Here is a 25,462-nt window from a genome sequence, read left to right on the forward strand (position 1 = left end):
AACTGCCCCTGGTCTGGGTGAGTGGTGGGACAATCTGAGGGGTATTAATGGCCATGTATTGGAGGACAGGTTACAGGTGTGATGGAATTGCTCCAAGAAGCAGCATAGACAGACAGGTTGGCCTGAACACACCAATCCTACAGTAAAACAGAATAAGAAGAGTACTTTTTTTCCCTTTCTCAAACACCCAGGACTTCATGAATGGGAAAAGTCCACTTCTAGGTGAGGAAACTGTAACAGTTGTTGATGGTACAGGACATAAAAAAATGTTATCAATTTATCTGCATTTTCCCCATTCCTGAATGAATGCCCACACCCTCAGAAAGCCCAAGCGCGTCCCCGGTCAGTGTCGACGGGAGCGAGCGAGATGCACGCGTGCACGCGCTTCCAACCGTCCCCCCCTCCCATCCAGTCGGGAACGCGCACGGGGCGGTTGGAGCGAAAACCAAAGGTAACGTCCCTCAACTCAAGGGTTGATACTTTCTGTCCAGAAACTCAACCCAACAACTGTGAGAATAATCCATATGCAACTGTAGCCGCGTGAAATACATCTCCCCCATCAATTGCAAGTAGTGTCATTGTTTAAAGTGCAGAATTATTTATATTATTTGTTGATTATATAAACTTAAAATTGGCAAATCTAGTGGATGTTTGCGTCTAAAAACGTTGTCTCTGTACTGTACACTGACAAACGTTTTCGTTGTCTCTGTACTGTACACTGACAATGACAATTAAAATTGAATCTGAATCTGAATCTGAAAAACATAAACACCGGGAAACTAATATTTTATTATTTATAATTCGATTATTGATGATATTGGGAGGATAAAATGTTTAAAATCTTGGCAGGGTTGATGGTGTGAAATGGTCAAAAACAGAGAGGAAATAGAATGAAAATGACTGGCAAAAGAAACGAGAAAAAAAAGAGTTATGCAATGAGTCATTACAGTCTGGAATAGACCACTGACTGAGGTAGTAATCATGGCAAAGTCAAACGCGAATTGAAAAGGAAACTGGATAAATATCTGAAAGGAAATATCCTGGGCCAAGGGCAGTAGAGTGGGTCTAACTGCATTGTCATATATAGAATTAGTTGGACTTAATAGGACAATATATCTCCAAATTGCTGTTGCCTGTGCATGTTAACAGAAATCTTTGGTTTTCTTTTACTCTTCAGTCAATAGGAATTGATCGACTTTGACCTTACCCGGCCATGATTAACAAAGACACTTTGGTTTCAATAGCTCATCAAATTTATACCATAGGCTTTGCCATGATCTTATTTTTTGGTATGTCTTGGGCATATGTCGCAGGATTTCAACTCCTAATCGGGGAAAAATTAATTTTGCTTGGTATTTACGGAACCCTGGTCGTTGGACACTTCTTATTGCAAACAATCTTTGCTCTGGTTGAGCACTACAAGATGAAAAATATTATTCCACCATGCTGCAACACTAAATCTGTGGCGATAACCATATCAGCTTATCAAGAGGACCCTTCATATCTAGCACAGTGCCTCAATTCTGTGAAGAGCATTCAGTACCCTATCCACAAGTTGAAAAATTATCATGGTTATTGATGGGAACTCAAAAGAAGATCAATACATGATGGACATATTCAAGGATATTTTCTGCGAGGAAGATATCGGAACATTTTTATGGGAGGGAAACTATCATTCTAGAAATTTTAATAGAATTGTGTGGAATCAGGAAGATAATAACAGCAAAATGTCGCAAAGAAATCCTGTCAATCTGTTTTATGGGGAGGCGTGTATCGGAAATCCAGAAAGACTGGAGGTGGAGTCGCTAATCCACACAAAGCGTTGCATTTGCATTATGCAGAAAAAGGGAGGAAAGAGAGAAGGGTTGTACACAGCCTTCAAAGCTATTGGCGATTCGGTGGATTACATTCAGGTATGACCAATACAATTAACTGTTTTCTTAGATTTTGCCCTTTCATTGATATAAATCTATCCTGGGTATCAAACAAAAATGCAGTATCTTCTGATATTCTGCAACTGGAAGCTGAAGAAAGTTTCCATTTGACCCACATGACTCATTATTCCTTTTCATTCCTAGTAGTTGTTACTTCAGAGAATATTGAACCATCATCTGCAAATGATTCTGATCTGACCCGAAATAATAACGATTTTTCCACCACGGATGCAGCTTGACATACCTGCAATTTCTATTTTAATTTTACTGAACCATCCTATTTTGTAATTAGAGGAACATGGTGATTTTGTGCCCATCCTAGTCTCTTGGAAAGTGGTGGCCTCCTTTAGCAGTTTAATACAAGTAAACAACTTCTGGGAAGGACATTACAGGCACAATTTAAAAATTGTCTTGAGAATCTATGCCACATTGTCAAGTGAAAAGCTACCCAATTACAAACATGGGTCTTATGGGAAATAAAGCAGATGAAAATGCCGTTTTGGCATGGTTTTCATCAAAACAATCCAGCTGATTTTTCTCTATGAATCCTCAATGTTTAAATGTAGATTCTTTAATCATATCAGATGCAAAGTTTCATTCTCACCTGTGATACTTACAAAATTCTTAAGGGATTGGACAGGCTAGATGCAGGAAGATTGGTCCCGATGTTGGGGAAGTCCAGAACAAGGGGTCACAGTTTAAGGATAAGGGGGAAATCTTTTAGGACTGAGATGAGAAAAAACATTTTTCACACAGAGAGTGGTAAATCTGTGGAATTCTCTGCCACAGAAGTCAGTTGAGGCCAGTACATTGGCTATATTTAAGAGTGAGTTAGATGTGGCCCTTGTGGCTAAAGGGATCAGGGGGTATGGAGAGAAGGCAGGTACAGGATACTGAGTTGGATGATCAGCCATGATCATATTGAATGGCGGTGCAGGCTCGAAGGGCCGAATAGCCTACTCCTGCACCTATTTTCTATGTTTCTATGTGAAGGACCCTATAGCAGAGCTGAGTTTGCATTCTGGCTTTTGATTGGTCTTACACTGTCATAACTACTCCAGGAAGTATTTAATTGTTATTGATATATCATGCAACACATTGGTGCAGTTCCTGTATTCTTTACATCTTGATTGTAGTTCTGCTTGGTCATTATAAAGTATATTAATTACAGATGTTTAGAATGTAACTTCTCATCTACTCATATAACCTAGATATGGCATTGTAATTATATGGGTATACTGATACAGCAGGCATAGCCATTTAACCTGACTAATACTCCATTGCTTAATATACTTCTGCGTATGCGCTGACTACTGCTCAGATAAAGTTAATTTTACTGGAGACACAGAGACTGCAGATGCTGGAATCTGGAGCTCCTCGCATACCACCATCCAGGGTACTATAAACCCATTGACTCTCACAGTTCCCTTGACTACGTCTCATCCAATCCAGTACTTTGTCGGACTTTGACCGTTTTTCTTATTTTCTCTGTCTCCATTGCATCTGTTCTCAAGACGTATAAAATGGCATGCTCTTCTGAACACATCAACCCAATAGTATCAACAGTGAATTTTCCAACTGCAGGTAACCCAATCTTCCTGTGTTCTCTCACCTTCTGGTTCAGTACCCCCCCCCCAGATTCTACTTATCATCTTATTTATCAGATGCCAGATTGGCTGCCTCTTGTTTCCACTTATTACCTTCCAGCCTGTCTCTATTTCTACCCTTTCATCTGTGTGCCTGCTCCACTGGCCCCTTTCTTTAGTTATCCCTCCCTATCACGCACCAACCACCATCTCCTGACCCCATCCCTCCTCTTACCCCACCTGGCTGCATCTGCCCATCATCACTCACCTTACCTGGCTCCACCTATCGCCTGGCCAGCCCTTGCCTCGCCCCCTCATTCTCACTTGAACTGGCTGTCAAAGATCCTATAGCAGAGCTCTGCTATAGGATCTTTGCTGGCTATCACACCTCTGTTCTCTCAGTCCAGATGCAGGATCTGGATCTGAAACGTCCTCGATCCCTTTGCCTCCACAGTCGATGCCTGACCTACTGAGTTCCTCCAGCAGGTTATTTTTTGCTAGGCTAATTTAATTGAGCTGCTGGAACTTGACTTGATACCAATGCTTATTTGCAAATCTGTATCCATGACCCATAATTTTCTAATTGAATAATTTCAAGATTAGAAAGTCAGGAACATACAGATTTTTGTGGTTTTCCTTATTAATTGAATGCTTTTGTATTGTGATCTCATATAGATTATGTATATTCAATATGTGAATAGATTATGTATATTCAAAAATGAATTGCATAAAATTAAGAATGACCTGGATATTTTTATGAAGGATTATATACTTTTAGGTCTGTGATTCTGATACAAAACTTGACTCGCAAGCAACTGGAGAACTGGTTAAAGTCTTGGATTCAAATGAAAGCTGCGGAGCAGTCGGAGGTGAAGTGCGAATTCTCAATGTCAATGATTCCTTCATTAGCTTCATCAGCAGCCTGCATTATTGGACTGTGTTCAATTTGGGACGAGCTTGCCAGTCTTATTTTAATTGTGTCTCCTGCATCAGTGGACCTTTAGGTAAGGAATGGAGGGGAAAGTAAAATAACTTAATTGAGAATGTCATGATCCTCAAGAGTTATTAAAAACTATCACCTGGTATACATGAAACTTCCACAAAATAGCTCAGGATAAAGCATTTTACAGATAGAAAACTTACCAGCTGCATAGACTATTGTGCAGATTAGACCAAGCCTGAACAAGAGTCAAAGAGAAGATAAATTACAATTACAAATGTCATGTTTTGATTTCAAAAGCAAATTAAATTCAGTACAAAAGCCATTGGCTAGAATAAGAGATTTTATGATGTTTCATTGCACCATGAAAGCAGTATTTCAAATTAGGAATAACAAAGGGGAAAGATCATACGAGGAGCTGGCTGTAGTTGTATCAGAGTGTTAGAATGAGAAGGTCAATAAATACACGTGAGCTCAACTGACTTTAACCTGTTTCAATGTTCACTTATAATCCTGGTTTATCACAAAGCGATCTGGCCATGATCTATATTCATTTCTAACAATTACTCTTTGTTTCAGGGATGTACAGGAATAATTTGATCCAACAATTATTGGAGCCCTGGTACAATCAGAGATTCCTAGGAGTCCGGTGCACATTTGGGGATGATCGTCATTTAACTAACAGGGTACTCAGTCTGGGCTATTCCACCAAGTAAGATCTAAATCCAGCTTTTGCTTATTAGTGTAATACGATAACATGATTTGTGTTTTAAACAGTGATGTTAAATGTCAGCTTTTTGTTTCTGCTTAGTTAAATTAGGCTCATCTTAGGCAGTATTTTTAGAAAAAGAACCTTAATATTCTGCCATGATTATTTTTTTAAATTTTCTTTTCTTCTTGTAAGTCAGTTCTCCTTGCTGAGGTTTAGTTTTATTGGCATTTGACATCTGATCACAAATGCTGGCAGACTATATTGGCATTCTTTCAAATTGGCATTATTGGCATTCTTTCAAATTGGCATCACTAGACAGTAATTTGAGCAGGAAGTCTTGAATCATCACCTTGATTTTTTTAAATCTCATATCCACTCTTGTAGCCAATTTAACAAGGTCATAATGTTATCAAATATCCTTGATTATATAGCATTACCATATTGAGCACTAAATCAGTGCTCTTCAAAGTAATCTAACTTTTAAATTGGTTCAAATTATTTTTGTCACTGTTCAACCATGAACCTCTTCCGCTTGCAGAGATTAGTACAAGTTGGATTGGAATGCAAGGCATGGCAATGTCCATGGTCAACTGGCTTATTGGACTGGAGAAAACATTTGCTAGATTTTATTATTGTTAAATTAAAGTTAATTCTGGAAAACCAATAATTAAACTGCAATTTTGCTTCACTCAGATACATGCCCAAGGCTTGGTGCTATACAGAAACTCCAACTCAATATCTCCGCTGGCTCAATCAACAAATACGTTGGACTAAGTCATCTATCATAGAATGGATCTACAGTTCCCGCTTCTGGCACAAGCATAGTCTGTGGATGACATATGAAGCAGTAACTATGGGGATTTTGCCATTCTACATATCCGTGTCTGTCATTAAGCTATTCTACTACGGCTGTCTCTGGGACATTCTATGGATGCTCCTATTCTTCCATGGCTTTGGACTCATTAAAGCGATCAATGCCTCTTCTCTAAAGAGAAGTCCACTGATGATCTACCTATCCCTGTTTCCAACCTTTTACCTGTGGGGGTTATTGCCCATCAAATGCTTTTCTCTTGTTACCATTACCAATACTGGCTGGGGAACATCTGGACGCAGAGAGAGAGTCAAGAACTACATCCCACTTTTTCCTCTCTTAGTTTGGGGCATTATTCTCCTCGTGGGTTTAATTGAGACACTCTTCACAGAGTTTGAAGGTGCATGGACCCATCAGCAGCAGTTGTCAGAAAAAGATTATATTCTTTACAGTTCAGTGACATTATTTTTATTTTATACAATTCTAATATCAACCTACCATCTGTGGTCTTGGCACCAACATAGAAGAAACACTGCAATGTATTGTGTTGAAGTGTAGAGAGTGCAAATTTGTTCATGATTACCAAAACTATAATTAACATCTTGAAGAATATTTTACATCTCATATGTTTACTGATTCTGCTTTTTGTTCTTGAGATAATTTTTTCTCTGCAGTCCCTCCTGGGTTGGATAGTCTTCCATAATCAACAAAAAAAAGATGCTACCTCCAGCCCGACTTTGTGGGGAATTGAAGATACACATTGGCAATGTCCTGCCACAGTGGACCCTAGTTTGCGCAGTATCTCCAAATTCATGGTTTGGTATTTGTCAGGTTCAGTAGTGAGGAACGTATAACATTTTTCTAGACTGGATCCTCTCATGCCGATACTGCATGAGAAAGGGATAACAATAAATTTCTGTTGACCATAACCAGTATAAGTAATAAATCTCCCAACACATGATTCTCCATCCTGGTGGCATGAGATTGCTGCACAATGGGTAAGTACTCCTCCACAGAAGAAAGAATTGGGTGTTTTTGTTCCCGGATTTAGTCGTGTGGCAGATCTTGCAGAGGCCTGAAAGTAGGTTTATCTGTGGGGAGCAGGGAGTTTGTGGCAATGGTTGTCCTGCAACATCCATAATATGCCATTTGAAACGTAAGATATTTTTATGTCACTGTGAAAGGTTTCAATTAAATTGAGTAATTTGTAAACATGACAGAGAACATTTGACCAAACAGCAGTGGTTTTTGATCCTTCGTGGGTTTAGTCGTTTAATGCACCACATATGTTGATGGTCTATTTGATTGTGAGGACTGTCATTTCATGTTACAATCATTGACTTTGGGTAATTAGCGGATGTTGAAAAATACTCTTCCCAGATTGTTGTCCAACAATCTTTTCTAGAATGGATGCTCTCATGTGGATACTGCATGAGAATGGGATCACATTCGATTTGGACAGATTAGAAGTTTGTTCCTTGGAGTGCAGGATGCGGAGGGGTGATCTTGTCGAGGTGTATAAAATCATGTGGGGAATATGAAGGGTAAATGCAGACTGAATGCAGTCTTTTACCCAGAGGAGGAGAATCAAAAAGCTGAGGTCATCAGTTTAAGGTGAGAGGGGGAAGTTTTATTAGGAACGGTTCCACACTGAGGGTATATGGAATGAACTGGTAGAGGAGGTAGTTGAGGCAGGTACTATAACAACATATAAACGACAACTGGGCAGGTACATCAACAAAAAATGTTTAGAGGGATATAGGCCACACACAGGCAGGTGGTATATTTATTTTGGCATGGACAAGTTGGGCCGAAGGGCCTGCTTCTATGCTGTGTGACTATGGTAATACGATTTCAAAATTGTTGTTTCAGAATGTTGTTATACAGCATGGTCATTAACCAGAATAACATTAGCTGGATGTGTAGGAAGGAACTGCAGGTGCTGGTTTAAACTGAAGACAGACACAAAATGCTGGAGTCACTCAGCAAGTCAGGCCGCATCTCTGGAGAAAGGGAAGACATAACGTTTCGAGTCGAGACCCTACCGTTAACATTAGGTGGATACTTGAAAGAACCAAAATAAAGGCAGATTTCACAGCATAAATGTACATAGTAAGCACAGTTTAAACCTGACATGCTACAATACAATCATACAATCAGTGTTATTTGTCACTTGCACATTAAGTGCAAGTGAAATGAATTTGCCAGCAGCGGTACAATGAAAAAGAACACACAAAAACACAATAAATATTGAACACAAACATCCACCACAGCATTCATCACTGTGGTGGAAGGCACAACATTTGGCCAGTCCTCCTCCATTTCCCCCCGTGATAACGTGTTTTTATCACGTTAATGTTGAGTGACGTGCTAAAATCTCTTTATCAAATAGCAGTTAGGAGATAATGTCAGAAACAATAATGTGGAAAGGAAACCAATATTTAATGGTTTATCAGATTAGCTCCACATTAAGAAATATCAAATGTAAACAGGAATGACAATGTGAGAAAAGCCCAACGTATTGTGTTTAAACAGATTTCTGCCTCCTACCCCTGTCCCAATGAGATTTTCTAACGTAAAAGCTAAAGCACTCAAGTTGATGATGTGGAAGCAAGCTTATTGCAGTACAATTTCCCTCCACACGAGAGCATCACAGTATCCTGCAATATTAAATAAAGCTCACATCTGCCACACAGTGTCATTAACTGGCTATATCATAAAACTCCCAACATCACATCCGTAGAGAGTCCAGCAGCAATAGTGACGTTGCCCTAGTTTTTCAGCTCATACTATTGGGAGCAGCACAAGAAACCTATTTCAGGTTCAGTGCAGGAACAGTGTCCCCATTAATTGGAATGGAGAGCGATCTTGATTTATATTTCAATTAATTTAGTTTTAAATATTCTGAGCTATAGGGGAAGGATATGTCTAAAATATATATATATTTTTAAATTAAACAAATACCCTTATGTTTTAACCGAAAATTGACACAAGAAGCTGGATTGACTCAGAAAAGGAATAGCTGACGTTTCGGGTTGAGACCCTAAACCCATTTTTAAGATCTTCTGAATGTTTCTGAGCATCAGAAACTGTCAAAGTTTGACAGTCTGCAAAAACCACGGGGTGCGGCTCGCTGACTGCCAAAACCTTCTCAACAGTTGAAGTCATGGTTTGTTCTGACATTCTTCCCCTCCCACCTGCACCACCACCTCCATTGAGGCAAGCAAAAAAAAAAACAAACAAGCTGCCAGAGGAACTCAGCATGTTAGGCAGAATCTGTGGAGGCAAAGGGATAGTTGATGTTTTTGGTTGAGACCCTACATCAGGCCCGAGAACATACAGGGGAGATAACCGGTACAAAGAAGTGTTGGGGGAAGGGTAAGGCAGTATAGTGGTTGCAGGTGAGGAAGAGTAGAGGCAGATGTAGTGTGAGAAAAGAAGGGGTCGAGACAGCAATATCGATGGGAGGTGATAGTGGAGAAATCAAAGGTTGCACATTATGGAATCTGTTAAGGAAGGGAGGTGATGAGTGGAACCAGATATGGGAATGGGTGGTGTGCAAAAGGGGAACGGAGGGAGGAAGGGAGAGGGTAGAAGATCAAGTGGGTATGGTGTGTGGATGATAAGCACTTGGAACCGGGTGGAGAGGGGAAAGAAACTGAGGACGTTCGCAGGAGTTCAGAGTCATTCCTTGAGCTGTGCAGCATGGGACACCTTGTCCATGCCAACCAAGTTGGTATACTGGCCTGGTCCCATTTGTCTGTATTTGATCCATATTGTTCTAAACCCTCCTTATCCATATATCTGTTCAAATTTATTTTAAAAGTCGTAATTGTATCAGGTTCTATAGCATTCTCCGGCAAAGTTCCTTTTGGAACTTTATTTACCCCTCTGGTCAGCCTTACATCTCTCCCGTCTCACCTGAAGCTTATGTTCATAAGTGATGGGAGCAGAATTAGGCCATACTGCCCATCAAGTCGATTTCACCATTCAATCATGGCTGATCTATTTCTCCCCCCTAACCCCATCTCTTGCCTTCGCCCCATAACCCCAGACACCTGTTTGAATCAAGAACAGTACATGCCCTGTACTTTTAGAATTCTCCACCCTGGGCAAAAGTCTGTGAGCGCTTACTCAAGCCTGCAAGTTCAGGTAGCACCCTGGTGAATCTCTTTTGCAACCTTTCTAACTTAATGACACCCTTCCTACAGCTGGGCTACCGGATTGCATGCAGCATTTCAAGTGTGGTTTCATCAACGATTGAAAAGAAGGGGGTATATGAAAGGACCTGGCTGGATAAGGAGGACGCAGAATGGGACAGAGGCTGTGAAATTGGAGAATTCATTGTTCATGCATGCGCTGCAGACTACCCAGTGTTGTTCCTTTAATTGTCCCCAACCTGGCAGTGTTGGAGGCTGAGGGCAGATGGCACATGTGGGAATGTTAATGAGACAGCTAACATTCGGGAGCTGAAGATGGCTATTGCAGATAGAGCACTGATACTCAACAAAGCATTTGGTATCATAAGATCATAAGTGATAGGAGCAGAATTAGGCCATTCGACCCATCTAGTCCACTCCGCCATTCAATCATGGCTGATCTATCTCTCCCTCCTTACCCCATTCTCTTGCCTTCTCCCGATAACTTCTGACATCTATACAAATCAAGAATCCATCCATCTCTGCCTTAAATATATCCACTGACTTGTCCCCCACAGCCTTCTGTGGCAAAGAATTCCACAGATTCACCACCCTCTGACTAAAGGAATTCCTCTTCATCTCCTTCCTAAAAGAACCTTCTTTAATTCTGAGGCAATGACCTCTAGTCCTAGACACTCCCACGAGTGGAAACATCCTCTCCACATTCACTCTACCCAAGCAGGGTATCTTGTGGGGTAGGGGAGGCAACCACAAGAGCCCTGAATGCAGTAGACAAAGTTGGACGAGGTACATCAGCCCATCGACATCTCTTCACCTAGATCTACCTGTCACTTGCCATCTCCTGCCCCTCGCACCTTTTTATACTGGCGACCATCCCATTACACCCACGGTTCTGATGTAGGGTCATGACCCAAAGCTTCAATCTGCCTCCACATATTCTGCCTGGCCAACCGAGTTACTCCAGCAGATTGTTCTTTGTTGCTTCAGATTCCCAGCATCTGTGGGGAATTGAACAGTTTCAGTCAGGAGTTTAAATAGTACTTGAAATAGTAATTTAAACTTCATACTTACTTTATAGATCAGCACAAAACTCAGGAGGCTTGTCCCTGGCATGAACATGGGTGCTTTAACTTTTATATTTACATTTTAATAGGCAAGCCCACAGAATTTTGGGCAACACAGAAACAGACTTAGTTGAAACTTAGAAATGTCTTTAAGGTGCAGATCACGAAGATGTGAGGCATAAAAAAAGTGCAAATAGCAAAAGATCATGTGACAAGTGTGCACAGATAAGCTCATTATAAAAATGTATGAATGCCCTGAATGGTATTATTATTTACCAAGGCTGAGGCTAATAGCAGAAAGCCAGCAACATTTGAAAAGATTATTGAGGGGAAAATAAAGCATTTGTGTGTAGGCAGCACAAGGCTTGCATTTGAAGTCGATAGATTATAGAATGAGATGTGGATTTGAGGGCAAGGAGGTACATGGACTTGTGCCAGTCTGCAATAAATCTTTAATTCAACTCTGCTGACAAATAGTTCCTGTGGTGATACGATGTTTAATTTATCATTCTTGGAATTGAAGTCAAGAATAAGATTAAGTCAGATAGCAGAAACACTTCACATTTTTCATTTCTCCAAGTAATATTTGAGTAATCATGCTGCACTATAAGGATGACTCATTCAGTAGACTCCAAGGTGAAGGTCTAGCAATGAATAAATACATATATTCTAGATTAAAATATTCAGATATTAAAATATTCAGATCAGTGCTCTATTTCTTTAGATTATTTTTGAGAAAGAAATCGCTGTAACGTTTTTTTAACAAATTGCTTTGCTGAAGCAATGCTGTCAATCATGGCACACCAACGTAGGATTGTTGGGTCTCAGTAATGATGGAATAAAATTGTCACATAATCATAGACTGAACACCTATAAGTACCTTTCATACTGAATAGTCTTGCTGGCAAAACCCAAAAGAGTAAATGACATTTTAGTATTATTAATTAAGTAAGATGACCGAGTCCTATTGTCATATTCATAATGCCCTTGGAGATGTACTTCAAGATAGTGCTTCTCACTGTCCTAGGGTATTATAGGAAGAAAAAACAAAAAACGCACTTTGTTTTTGTCCATCTCATTCAACAAATTTTCCCCATTTAATATTTCGCCTAAAATGTTTAAAATGACTTTACTAGCCTTTGTGGCATAATCATTAAAAAAATAACCCAGGCAATAAAAACATAGAAAATAGGTGCAGGAGTAGGGCATTCGGAGTTTCGAGCCAGCACTGCCATTCAATATGATCATGGCTGATCATTCAAAATCAGTACCCCTTTCCAGCTTTCTCCCCATATCCCTTGATTCCGTTAGCCCAAAGAGAAATATTTAACTCTCTCTTGAATACATTCTGTGAATTGGCCTCAACTACCTTCTGTGGCAGAGAATTCCAAAGATTCACAACTCTCTGGGTAAAAAAAGTTTTTCCTCATCTCAGTCCTAAATGGCCTACCACTTATTCTTAAAACGTGACCCCTGTTTCTGGACTCCTCCAACATCGGGAACATTTTTTCTGCATTTAGCCTGTCCAATCCCTTAAGAATTTTATATGTTTCAATAAGATTCACTCTCATCCTTCTAAATTCCAGTCAATACAAGCCCAGTCAATCCATTCTTTCATCATATGTCAGTCCCGCCATCCCAGGAATTAACCTGGTGAAACTATGCTATACTCTCTCAATAGCAAGATTGTCCTTCCTCATATTAGGAGACCAAAACTGCACACAATACTCCAGGTGTGGTCTCATTGGGGCCCTGTACAACTGCAGTAGGACCTCAAATCCTCTTGCTAAAAAGGCCAACATGCCATTTGCTTTCTTCATTGCCTGCTGTACCTGCAATGGCCTCTCTATTGTTTTTGGTATTTGTTTGTGGCATGGATCAAGTGCTGTAGAACCTAACCCCACCATTTGGCATCTGGTGTGTACCCCTGCAGGACATGTCTCCTCATGTACACATCCAGGCTCCCCGAGGTTGCTGCCTCTACTATATTTCACAGTTTCTACAGATCCTTACCACTTTATTCTTTATCTTCCCTGATCCTTCTATCAATTCAAAGCTAAGCTCCCTGGTTTAAGACCCTCAATTAAGGGAAATTAAGGCTTTTATTTAAACATATAGGCCTATAATTTTTTTTAATAAAAAATTCTCACTGCAAAACGCTGTCAGCAGAAGTCATGAAATGCCTTGCCGTCAATAATCATGGCAGAATGGCACATCTCTGACAGCATGTTTTTGGTTTCTCACCCATACTAACTCATTAATATGTAGGAAGGAACTGCAGATGCTGTTTTGGGTCGAGACCCAAAACGTCACCATCCCTTCTCTCCAGAGATGCTGCCTGTCCCGCTGAGTTACTCCAGCTTTTTTTGTATAACTCATTAATAGACCGATTAGTATTAACGATCATGTTGCCTTTATATTGTTATCTCAAAATGTTATTATTGATTAAGTAAGCTGACCAAGTCCTACTGTCATACTTATAATGCCCTTGGAGAGGTACTTCAAGATAGTGGGACAAAATAGTTCTCACTCTCCCTATTACTTCCCAATTACAGGAAGTCATCAAAAAATCCATGGTTTTTTTTCCTCTCCTTGTTAACAAAAAATACATTTTTAACAAAGCCATCAAAATCTGCCTGCAATATGGCTTCTTCAGGCCTGCACTAAGTATCTGCCTGATTTTATTCTCTCAGAGAGAATATCGATGTGGCATGTTGTGTGTTTTTTTGTGAGTCTGACCACCATGCTGTGTAACAGTATTTCTTCATAACAACAGACATTGAGTAAATGGCAGACCACCAGTATGTGGCGTATTTAATTTTTAAAGCAGCTAAGTTTTAAGATTGTCAGGAAGATCAATGCACTAAACACAGATCCTTCTGACAGACAAATGACCTGGGTGATTTTCAGAGGCAATTAATTGTGTTATGATGCAAGGAAAAAAATTAATGTAACAAACAATTGTTTACAAATTTGCAACCAATTATATTTTCAGGCACTATTACATTTATCAGACAACAATTACAAAATTTGGATCAACAGATGGCGAAATACTGTTCTGCTATCTGTGATACAGAATTTATCAATTTCACCATTTATCCCAGTATGTTATAATGCTGTTGCAAAATAACTGCACATACAGATACCATCATTACATGCTCATTATGCTAATTCACCTGCCTGAGAACTGAGTTTGGAAACTTATTATTTTCCCTTTGTTTCTATTTGCCATTTGCCCTTGGCAATGATGCCTTATTCCACTTGTCAAAGACTGCTAAAGAGTTGTGAAGTGTAAAAACGTTTTCTAAGGACTTTCAGCATGGCCACCTTCCTATTTTATAATTCAATGGCGTCAATTATACGGAGTCAATTATAAAAGATGAAATAGCGGCACATTTGGATAGCAGTAGCAGGATTTAGCATCGATTTATGAAGAGGAAATCATGCTTGACTAATCTTCTGTAATTTTTAGAGGATGTAACTAGGAAAATGGACAAGGGACAGCCATTGGATGTTGTGTACCTGGACTTTCAGAAAGCATTTGATAAGATCGCACATGGGAGATTAGTGGTCAAAATTAGAACACATGGTATTGGAGGTAGGGTACTGACATGGATAGAAAATTGGTGGGCAGACAGGAAACAAAGAGTAGGGATTAACAGGTCCCTTTCAGAATGGCAGGCAATGATTAGTGCAGTACCACAAGGCTCGGTGCTGGGACCGCAGCCATTTACAATGTACATGAATTACTTAGATGAAGTGATTAAAAGTAACATTAGCAAATTTGCAGATGACACAAAGCTGGGTGGCAGTGTGAACTGTGAGGAGGATGCTATGAGGATGCAGGGTGACTTGGACAGGTTGAATGAGTGGGCAGATGCATGGCAGATGCAGTTTAATGTGGATAAATGTGAGGTTATCCACTTTGGTGGCAAAAACAGGAAGGCAGATTATTATCTGGATGGTGTCAAGTTGGGAAAAGGGGAAGTACAATGAGATCTGGGGGTCCTTGTTCATCAGTCATTGAAAGTAAGCATGCAGGTACACAAGGTAGTGAAGAAAGCGAATGGCATGTTGGCCTTCATAACAAGAGGAGTTGAGTATGAGAGCAACAAGGCCCTTCTGCAGTTGAACACGGCCTTAGTGAGACCACACCTGGAGTATTGTGTGCAGTTTTTGGCCTCCAAATTTGAGGAAGAACATTCTTGCTATTGAGGGAGTGCAGCGTAGGTTTACAAGGTTAATTCCCAGGATGACGGGACTGTCATATGTTGATAGAATGGAGCGGCTGGGCTTGTATACTCTGGAATTTAGAAGGATGAGAGGGAATCTTATTGAAACATATAAGATTATTAAGGGTTTAAACACGGTAGACCCAAAAAACCTGTTCCCGATGTTGGGGGAGTCCAGAACCAGGGGCCACAGTTTACGGGGTAAGCAATTTAGAACAGAGATGAGAAAAAACTTTTTCACACAGAGGGTTGTGAATATGTGGAATTTTCTGCCTCAGGAGGCAGTGGGGGCCAATTCTCTGTATGCTTTCAAGGGAGAGTTGGATAGAGCTCTTAAAGATAGCGTAGTCAGGGCATATGGGGAAAAGGCAGGAACCGGGTACTGACTGGATGATCAGCCATGATCGCAATGAATGGCGGTGCTGGCTCAAAGGGCCGAATTGCCAACTCCTGCACACATTGTCTATTGTCTATAATGGCATGTTATCACATTGATAAAATGAACATTATGTGAAGTAAGACTCATCAGACCTGTTTTACCGTTGGCAAAAAAACTGGGTTCGAAAGGCTTACAAAAGGGAATATTCTAAACATATTTATAGAACTTTATAAAAATCAATGGTTAGTTTCATTGTGACATATGTATGTATCATCCATGCCACTGGCACTGCAAGGATGAAAGTTAGTTGATTCATTTATAATCCACCAAAATCTCTGTTTGGGAACACAACAAATATAAATTGGACCAGAACCAAACTGTGTTTTCCAACGTGTGACATTTTGTTGACATTTCCAAATATCCAAAGTAATATTATGGGTTTTACTGGATGAAGAATCATTTGGCATTTAGTCAAGGTTACCCTTGTACTTGACATGTTACATTGTGCAAGCTTTCCAAAGCCTTTCAGCACTGCTAAGCTTACATTTGAGGATTCAATAATTCTAGATTTCATGTGCACTGATTAGTTTTGTTTGATTAATTCATCTTCCAAAATGTTTTATGCAAGGAACATACTAGTAAAAGAACAATGACAACAGGATAGAGTTTCAACCCTTCTGTTAGTTCCTCAAATGTAGACATTTTTGATGAAATTATTGAATTAGTGACAGTCAACTATCAATAAGTTACTGATTTCACATGTTCTCACTGAGTCCAATAGAGTCATACATTAATAATTAGCCTAACTTGAGGAGCATGAAGTATTCTCATCCAAATCTTTAAGCAATGATTAATTTGATGGCCGACATACCTTTTCTGGTATAAACCAGATGGAAAGCTGCTTAGGTGTGGCACAGAAAGATGTTTGACATCTCAAAGCCGCAAGGCAACCGGAGTCTTCAAAAGAGGCAGGAGAAAATATATACATTCTCTGCAAATAACAAAAATAAAATAAAGAAAAGTAACTATTGTTTTAGAGGATGGATGCAGGGAGACAGATCAAACTGTCTTGCTTCCCCAAATGCTACCATAAAACATGAAGTTCTGTGCAAGAGGATAGCACTATGGTAAAATTTGGGACTACGGATCAACTATGACCAAAAAGTTACCGTGCAACTTGACCATAACTGATGATGGTATGCAATTCAAATTAAAATGTAAAACATAGCAACTCGTCTGAATTCAAAAGGTCCAGATGCTCCCTTATGAACATGATGTTAAAATGCCCATCGTACTATAGGATTACTATTGCTGAATCTCAATTACAGTTTTAAGTCCAAGAGAATGTTTCCAATGGATTGTTGAATTTATATCTAATATAACTTTAACAACCATTAGGACAGCATATTTAACCACAAGAAAAAGCCACAAATAGAATGTCTCTTAATGGAGTAGTTGCATCTGCCATACATTTTAATTAGTGTCAGAGCATATTAGCAAAATGAAATGTAACCTGCCTCTGTTAGTATTCTTGAATGACTTTGAGGTTAACCTGTTCATTGTCCTACAAAGTCAAACCATGCCACATTACTTGTGTGTGCTGGAATAATATTGTAAAATTGTGTAAAAAGCTTAATAGAATTTCATTAACAGATTTAGCACAGGTTTATATGGACTAAAGCAAAAAATAACTTCAATATAAAAAACACATTCTCATAATCTCCCAAAATTCCTCACAATGGCAAATTGACCACAGCAAGTGAACAATCCAACCAGTCCCATTACACTCTGACTATACTATCAATATTAAGCAAAGTAAGGAAATATGTTGAAAGAAGCCCCCGCAAGTTGCATTTACTCACAAATAGCTTATGTAACTTATATATCAAGAATGCTTAAGCATTCTTTGAGTAAATGAGGCATTAGGAGCCATAATAAAACTGGTCAATACAATCATAGGATTTTTTTAATTAATTGGAATCACGCCCAGTATAAAGCTGTAGTTGTTAAGATGCCAATTGTTCAAATTACAGGACATTACAGTTACAATTATGGCAGTATCGTAAGCCCAATCATTTTTACCTACATCAATGATTTGCCTTCCTCCAAATGGCAAGGAATCTGGATCTTCACTGACGAATGTGCCATATGGCCTCATTGAGAATGCCATTTGGTTGGCATGGCCAAATTGCACCAAAGCACCTGTCTCTGTGCTCGATTGATCTAAGTAACAATGCAATGGAGCAAAACCGCACAACATTCAGGTTTGGTCTGCTAACAAGAAACATTTGCACCATTGCAACCAGTTACTGATTGTCTCCATCTAGTAGTCTAAACATCTCCCTTGATATTCAAGAACATTGTGCAAATTTGAAGTCAGCGCCAAAGCACATTTTCTTACATTTAAAACGATCAACTTGACATCAGTTCCCATCCATTCATGTCAAGGGGAATAGGCCAGTTGCATTTTTGTTTGTAATGTAGTGACAGGCCAGCCAATGTTCATAAGTTATGTAGCAGAATTTGAACTTTCTGCGCAAATGAATGGTTAATGCGAAGAACACAAAAGTGGACTATGAGCCGGATCTTGTTTGCTTATGCCCGTAGCTCCTAACTGAAATTTCCCCAATTAAATACATTAAGACTGGGTTTTAAATCAGTCTTCTCAGTCTTTAAAAAATTCCCGATATCTGCAGAATTGTGCAGAACTAGATCAGAAACAGGATGCAAATTTCCATAGATGTCAATGGGGATTGGAAGGCAGCTGATCAGGAAGCAAAGATGGAAAAAATATTTCCTTAAAAGTTTTGGTTTAGTTTGATGTATTTAACTATATCTTGGTGTTTTCAGATTTAATTTATTTAACCTTTTCTTATATATGATATATGTAAGAAAAAATATAAAATTCCTTACAACTTTGACTGTCAATAAAGCTGAGGATATGTCTGCCGTCAACACTTTTTAGAGGCTTTTGGGGGCTGGACATTACCGTAGGCAGGCTGTCATTTGGGTCATGTTGGTGCTCATATTGTTTTGCACCAGCCAGACACGCCTTCTGAGTCAGATAAGTATAGTTGGGGATTTATGTGGTGAGAATTTCATTATGGGGGTGGGGTATGGATTCAGGCCAGCAAGTCAGGCACAAAGGCTTGGAGGAGGAGTTTGGTAGAGACATTATGAAGAAAACCCCATAAGATATACAGTGCCTAAATTAAGGACTTAGATTTGGAATTTTAAACAGCTCTCGTTGAGATATGGCAATGAAAATTGAACAAAATTGTTATTGGACGCCACAGTGTTGAAAACAAGTATGCATTCAGGGTTCTGAAGACTGAAAATAGAATCTGAGAAAACAAAGCGTTGAGATGAAGTTGCACAATAATGAGATTAACCGGTTGGGTCAGATATTTCACAACCAGCTTTATGTGTCGGCTATTCATATAAACATCAAGCAAACTACCCTTTACATTGGTAGAACAAGTAAAGGTCTGAAAGCAACTGAAAGAGACTGGAATGACAAAGACAGCATCGTAAATTAATTGCTTAAAAAAATTACTAAATGTTTTCCATCTTTCCCTTTTTAAGGTATAGACATGAATCATTCAGTTCAACCATGGTTCAATGAAATCTTCTAACAAATCTCTGCTGACAAGTGTTGGTTAATGCATGCTTTTATAAATGCTGTTTTACACTGTCCCTCAAATTTATTCCATTAACTTTCTTTACTCCGATGTTCTAGTTAATATTTGATGAGATCAATTCTAATGCTACATTTTCTGATCCCATTGATAAACAAAGGCAATGCATGAGATAAAACAAGGGGATTTAAAGGCTCGGCAACATACTAGGTGGTTTCCTTATCTATTCTGCCATCAAGGAAATTGAAAAGACAACAAATACTAACTTATATTATAATTCTCTTCCTGGTTACTGTATCACAGATATTACTAAGACAGCTCATTCCTCTCGAATGTTATTGCTTCATTAAAAGAATTATATTTACATTCATAAAATAAAGTTAAATAACACCAGAATGTTGAGACTGTAAGGAAGTGAGGATGAATTTACTGTGCTGTGTTGTTGACAATATATTAATTTTCTCAGTTATTTGAGTAAAATTACCAGCACTTGTTAATACATTGAATGGGGTTAAAGGAATTGTATTCAGAATATCGAGATATATATAGGCAAAATTGACACCATTGCTTTTCGTAACATGCGTAAATGATTTGGACACGAGTGCATAGAGCAGAAGTTCCAAGTTTGCAAATGAAGCATAATTTGGAGATTATGTAAACTGTGAGGAGAAAGGAAATATAAACAGGCTAATGGAATTGGCTAAGTGGCAAATGAAATTTAAGAGTGAGAAATGTGGTGCTACATGATGCTTGAGGGAGTAAGAAGTAACAATATGAATAAGAGGTAGACAAAAATGCTGGAGAAACTCAGTGGGTGAGAGCATCAATGGAGAGAAGGAATAGGCGACGTTTCAGGTCGAGACCCTTTTTCAGACTGATGTCATGGTGGAGGGGGGTGCGGCGGGAAAAGAAAGGAAGAGGCGGAGACAGTATCCATTTTCTGTGGAGAGAAGATGCTGCCTCACCCGCTGAGTTTCTCCAGCATTTTTGTCTACCTTCGATTTTTCCAGCATCTGCAGTTCTTTCTTAAACATATGAATAAGAGGACACAATTCTGAAACTGGGACAATTAAATTTGATGTTAGATGTACCAAATTCATGGCAGGACTGGTAATGGATCTTGGGATTTTAAATGGAGAAGAACAAGAACATGTTGAACTTGATAAAACAGTGGTTCTGCCACAGCTGATGTTATGATTGCTTTTTACTAAGAGAACTGTGAAAGCTTTAGGGAAGGATGGTGTAGAGATTTATTGAAATAATTACTTCGTTCAGAAACCTATGTGGATAGATAAGAGAAGCTGTGATTGTTCTTGGAAAGGCTACAAGAAGATCTCGTCAAGGATTCAAGACATGTAGTGTGTACACAGAATAGATAGAAACTCTTCCCATTGGCAGAATTACGAAGAACCAGAGGGCACTGAATGATGATGATTGTCAAATGAGTTTTTTTTTTACACAGCAAGTGGGTAGAGTCTGAAAGGCGCTGCTAGGGGTAGTGGAGGAGTGAGGTACAATTGTAGCTTTTAAGATGGAGCTGAATATGCCTCAAAGGAATGATTCTTTGGGGGTTTAGGGAAAAAGACCAGCTGGATAAATCTTACATGGAGCCAAGCACTGACTGACTGAATGGTCTTTTTCGATAGAATATAGAACAGTACAGCACAGGAATAGGCTCTTCGGCCCACCATGAGTAAAACTTAATATAACCATATAACCATATAACAATTACAGCACGGAAACAGGCTATCTCGGCCTTACAAGTCCGTGCCGAACATCTTTTTTTCCCTTATGATTGCACTAGCAGCTCCTTCCGGACTGTGCGTTTAATGTCACCTGAGCATATTTTAAGTCATTTGTGGGCTGGTAGAAGAAAGTCTGATTATAAAACCTGTTGATTATCATCAAATACATGATTTTTAATGTTTTGTATGGAAACTCTGGACCACATTATGTGCTCCATTAACTCACTCTCAGAACAGATGGGTAATAATAACACCTTTGCCATTGTCAACACTATCCTGAGAATAAATTGAAAATAGAACTCTCTATTTTTGTAAACACTCACGGATAGCTCCGTTGTGTAACTTGTGAAATGAGGCATGGAATTCTATTTAGTGAATTGGTCTGGTGTTATTTTCCTTGTGACTACTAAATTTGCAGCACACAGTATGATTAGTGAATTCCAAACAAAATAAATGTCAGCATTAGTGTTTTTGTTACATGGCATTTCCTTGTGAAGAGACAATCACAGATACAATGAACAACAATGTATTGGTGAACATTCGAAAGCTTCAGTTGTTCGTTGATTAACAAATCAAGTATTCAGTCTAATGACAGTGAATGATTATTCTGAGAGAATCATTCCCTCATTTGTGAACACAATGCACAGGCAGAATGGGCAGAATGGCCTTTTTCTGTAAATTTCTATGATGACCATTTGGACAGAGATACACTATTTCAAGAGAGAGTTAGATTTAGTTCTTAAGGCTAAATGAACCAAGGGATATAGGGAAAAAGCAGGAACGGGGATGATTAGCCATGATCATATTGAATGGTGATGCTGGCTCGAGTTGCCGAATGGCCTACTCCTGCACTTATTTTCTCTGTTTCTATTTCATTGAGCCAATTATTCACATAAGTTTAAATAGGTTATTTCACTGGGATGGGAGTACCATAGTTTAACTTAATCCTGTTCTAACCTAGCATGCACTTTCCATCTGGGTCACTGGACATGAGCGAGGAATGGAAACACCCGCTAATTTACCTCACCTTAGGGGCAGAGATTATTTGTAATGTTCCAAATACCAACTTCACGAAAATCAGCAAACCCAAAACAAGCTGGCAGTCAAACATGGGATCTTCTGGCTCATACTGTCTTTCTCAGTGCCATCTAATAAGTATTTTAATGCAAATTACATTTATCCATGAATATGTGATGATAGAGTAGATTAATTTTGATAAATTTAGAATTTGTGCTCACCAATTAAATATAGAAACAAACAGATTTTGCAGAATGCAGCAGAGGAGAGAAGCTGCTGTCAGTGTGAATTGGCTGACGTGGGTGCAAACTGCACCTGCTACTCTTATGCCCCTAACGCCATAATATCTCCTAGCAGATGCTCTCAGCGGTCCTGTTGAAACTAAACTATCAACATGGGAATATGCTTGCTATTATAAATTTCCACAACACTGAAAAGAATACTGTTTTGTTTTCAAATCCTCTCCCGATGATTTTCTAAATAATATATCCCTACATTATGAAAAAAATCTTATCAAAATAATAAAATTGATTCTTAATGAATAAACCAATACAATAATATTAATTTCATTACAAACTGAATGAATAAGGATTGAGGAAATGCTTTCATGGTGGGTTAGCCTCTTTGTTATTCTATGTTACCTGTCAATCTAATCCCTATTAACACCTTTCCTATCCTGTTATGATTTGATCTGAACGCTCAATTTTTAAACTCTGATCTTTCTTTGTCTCGACCATTCATGTTCCTCTCCAGAAATCTCCCTTTTATGATCAGAATTTATTCTCCTTTGCTGATTGGCACTGTCATTCTGCCCCATGACTTTAAATCTGCAAAATGATCTTCCTCAGACTTCTTTCTTTCTCTAAATTACATACACTTAAACCAAAGTGTGTCATCACACTAGCACTAAGAAAGAAAATGTTGCCACTTTCCATAGCACTGCCCAATGTCTACAATTATTTTTGGTATTAAGAGACATTAAATGTTGCTTTTAAAAAAATGTCTGCATTAGTTGAGGACTTTCACGGATGTTTCAAGTTCAAATTTTCAGTTAAATTACAAAATTAAGATGATTATATCTGGTAATGTGTGGGCCAAACCCTAAAAAGTAAACATGATAGACTTTTATTAAAAACTCAACTAAATATTCTTACTGACTGTCCTACACTTGACTTCCGATCTACACTGTAGGTTTAATTTTAAACCAAGCTTCCTGTCAAAAATGGTGTTCATGATGATGCGTTGGCATTTGTGTCAGACTCACTCCTCTCAATATTTAAAATTGCCCTAATTTATTAAACTAATTCTCCCTTTCCCCCCCACACAAAAGCAATGCCTGACTTTGGACTCATAGCTACAATGTAAACTCTTAATTTTTCTAAATTTAACTTAATCAAAATATTTAAATTTAGGTTGGGGGTTGAGCAGTTTAAATGCTAATTATGATTCCTATCATATCCTAATCTATGTTTTCCTTTTTTATTTTAGACAATGCCCTGTCAGCATTTTCTTATTAACTAATAATATTGCTTTTCATTCAAATTCCTTGAAGCCACGAAGATATTGTGTATGTAATAAATGAAATCACTTTTAGTTTTGAAACTTGGAACAAAAACAAAGAAAACAAATATATTTTAATTGATAAGACGCAAAATGCTGGTGTTACTCAGTGGGACAGGCAGCAACTCTGGAGAGAAGGAATGGATGATGCTGCCTGCCCCGATGAGTTACTCCAGCATTTTGTGTCTTATCAATTAAAATATATTTGTTTTCTCTGTTTTTGATTCAAGTTTCAAAACTAAAAGTGATTTCATTTTTCTTCGATTTAAATCAGCATCTGCAGTTCTTTCCTACACATTTTTTAATTGATAGATGCGTAACAAAAATTCAGACTAGATTTAGGAAATTCTAATCCAAATACAGCAGCGGGGCCAAAATTCGTTATAAGTTAGAAGCATAGTTGACATTAGATAACATTAAATTATCGGGATGGAATTGGTCTGTGTATAGGGTGTTTAATTTGACAGTACAACTACTGGTCGAGTCACACTATGAAATCATAACTGAAACTAAAGCTAAATTTATATCAAATTCATGCAAAACCTAATACATTCCATAATCATAGTGTTACAGTGCAGAAGTAGGCAATTAGGCCCTTGGTTTCATGGCTGGTGTTTTGCTTACTAGAGACATCCAGTCTGATCCCACTTGTCTTTCAACATGGCCTTACAACATAATATTGGGAGGAATTAAAAGACCCTGCTTCAACAATACTTTATGACACAGAATTCTTCCATTCTAAAAACTCTTGAACTGTGATTATGACTGTGTCATTTGTTATCATCTCCTTTACTGGTGCGAAATACTCCAACTGTTTTACTAAGCACAACTGTTCATTATCTAGCAGAACTTTTAAGACAATTTTTACACCAGTTAGTAAGATTAATATCTCAAGTCTCTCTGAGACCCCCCATCCCTTTGTTCCCTTTAACTTTAGAGTGAATATTGTATCTTTTCTATTTCTTTTACTTCCAAATGTGGGGGAAGATGAAATGTCAAATTATGACCAACTGTGACTGAAACAAGGCATATGCAAACTAAATAGTATCTTCTTGTTTTATATTGCCAGAAGCTTAGATCAATTTCAGTTCAGTTTAGCTTATTTAGCTAATCAGTCTGCATAAAAACAGAACATGATAACAGTCGAGCCATTTACAGTGTATAGATACATGATAAGGGAATAACGATTAGTGCAAGATAAAGGCAGTAAAGTCCGATCAAAGATAATTGAGTGGCTCCAATGAGATAGATAGCACTTCTGGACAGCTCTCTGGTTGTAGTAGGATGATTCAGTTGCCTGATAACAGCTGGGAAGAAACTGTCCCTGAATCTGGAGGTGTGCGTTTTCACACTTCTATACCTTTTGCCCGATGGGAGAGGGGAGAAGAGGGAGTGGCCAGGGTGTGACTCATCCTTGATTATGCTGCAATAGAACAAATGAATGAAATACACAAAATGCTAGAGTAACTCAGCAGGACAGGTAGCACCTCTGGAAAGAAAGAATGGGTGACGTTTCGATTCGAGACGTTTTTGGGCTGAAGAAGGATCTCGACCCGAAACATCACCCATTCCTTCCGTCCAGAGATGCTGCCTGTCCTGCTTTCCTTCCCTTCTCCCCCCCCCCAACCCCCCATCAGTCTGAAGAAGGGTTTCGGCCCGAAACGTCGCCTATTTCCTTTGCTCC

General features: G+C 38.8%; 1 protein-coding gene and 1 long non-coding RNA gene across 3 annotated transcripts in view; one reads left to right on the plus strand and one right to left on the minus strand.

Moving 5' to 3' along the window:
* Window positions 1-795: 795 nt before the first annotated feature.
* Window positions 796-7,862, plus strand: LOC129712267 (hyaluronan synthase 1-like). The gene is given in 5 exon segments (XM_055660562.1): window positions 796-1,558; window positions 1,560-1,913; window positions 4,299-4,524; window positions 5,040-5,172; window positions 5,866-7,862. Coding segments are annotated over 5 exon segments (1,734 nt in total). The 5' UTR covers window positions 796-1,213; the 3' UTR covers window positions 6,542-7,862.
* The window catches only part of LOC129712268 (uncharacterized), a 21,634-nt gene continuing 551 nt past the window's right edge, over window positions 4,380-25,462 (minus strand). Inside the window, exons 2-5 of one of the 2 annotated variants that reach the window (XR_008726022.1) lie at window positions 16,690-16,809; window positions 10,998-11,141; window positions 4,664-4,698; window positions 4,380-4,518 (exon numbers count right to left, since the gene is read on the minus strand). This is a non-coding gene — a long non-coding RNA (uncharacterized LOC129712268). The remainder of the gene's footprint in view (window positions 4,519-4,663; window positions 4,699-10,997; window positions 11,142-16,689; window positions 16,810-25,462) is intronic. The other variant, XR_008726023.1, reaches the window with a different exon arrangement.

This window comes from Leucoraja erinacea, chromosome 32 (assembly GCF_028641065.1).
Source record: "Leucoraja erinacea ecotype New England chromosome 32, Leri_hhj_1, whole genome shotgun sequence".
In the NCBI taxonomy this organism is placed as follows: Eukaryota; Metazoa; Chordata; class Chondrichthyes; order Rajiformes; family Rajidae; genus Leucoraja; species Leucoraja erinaceus.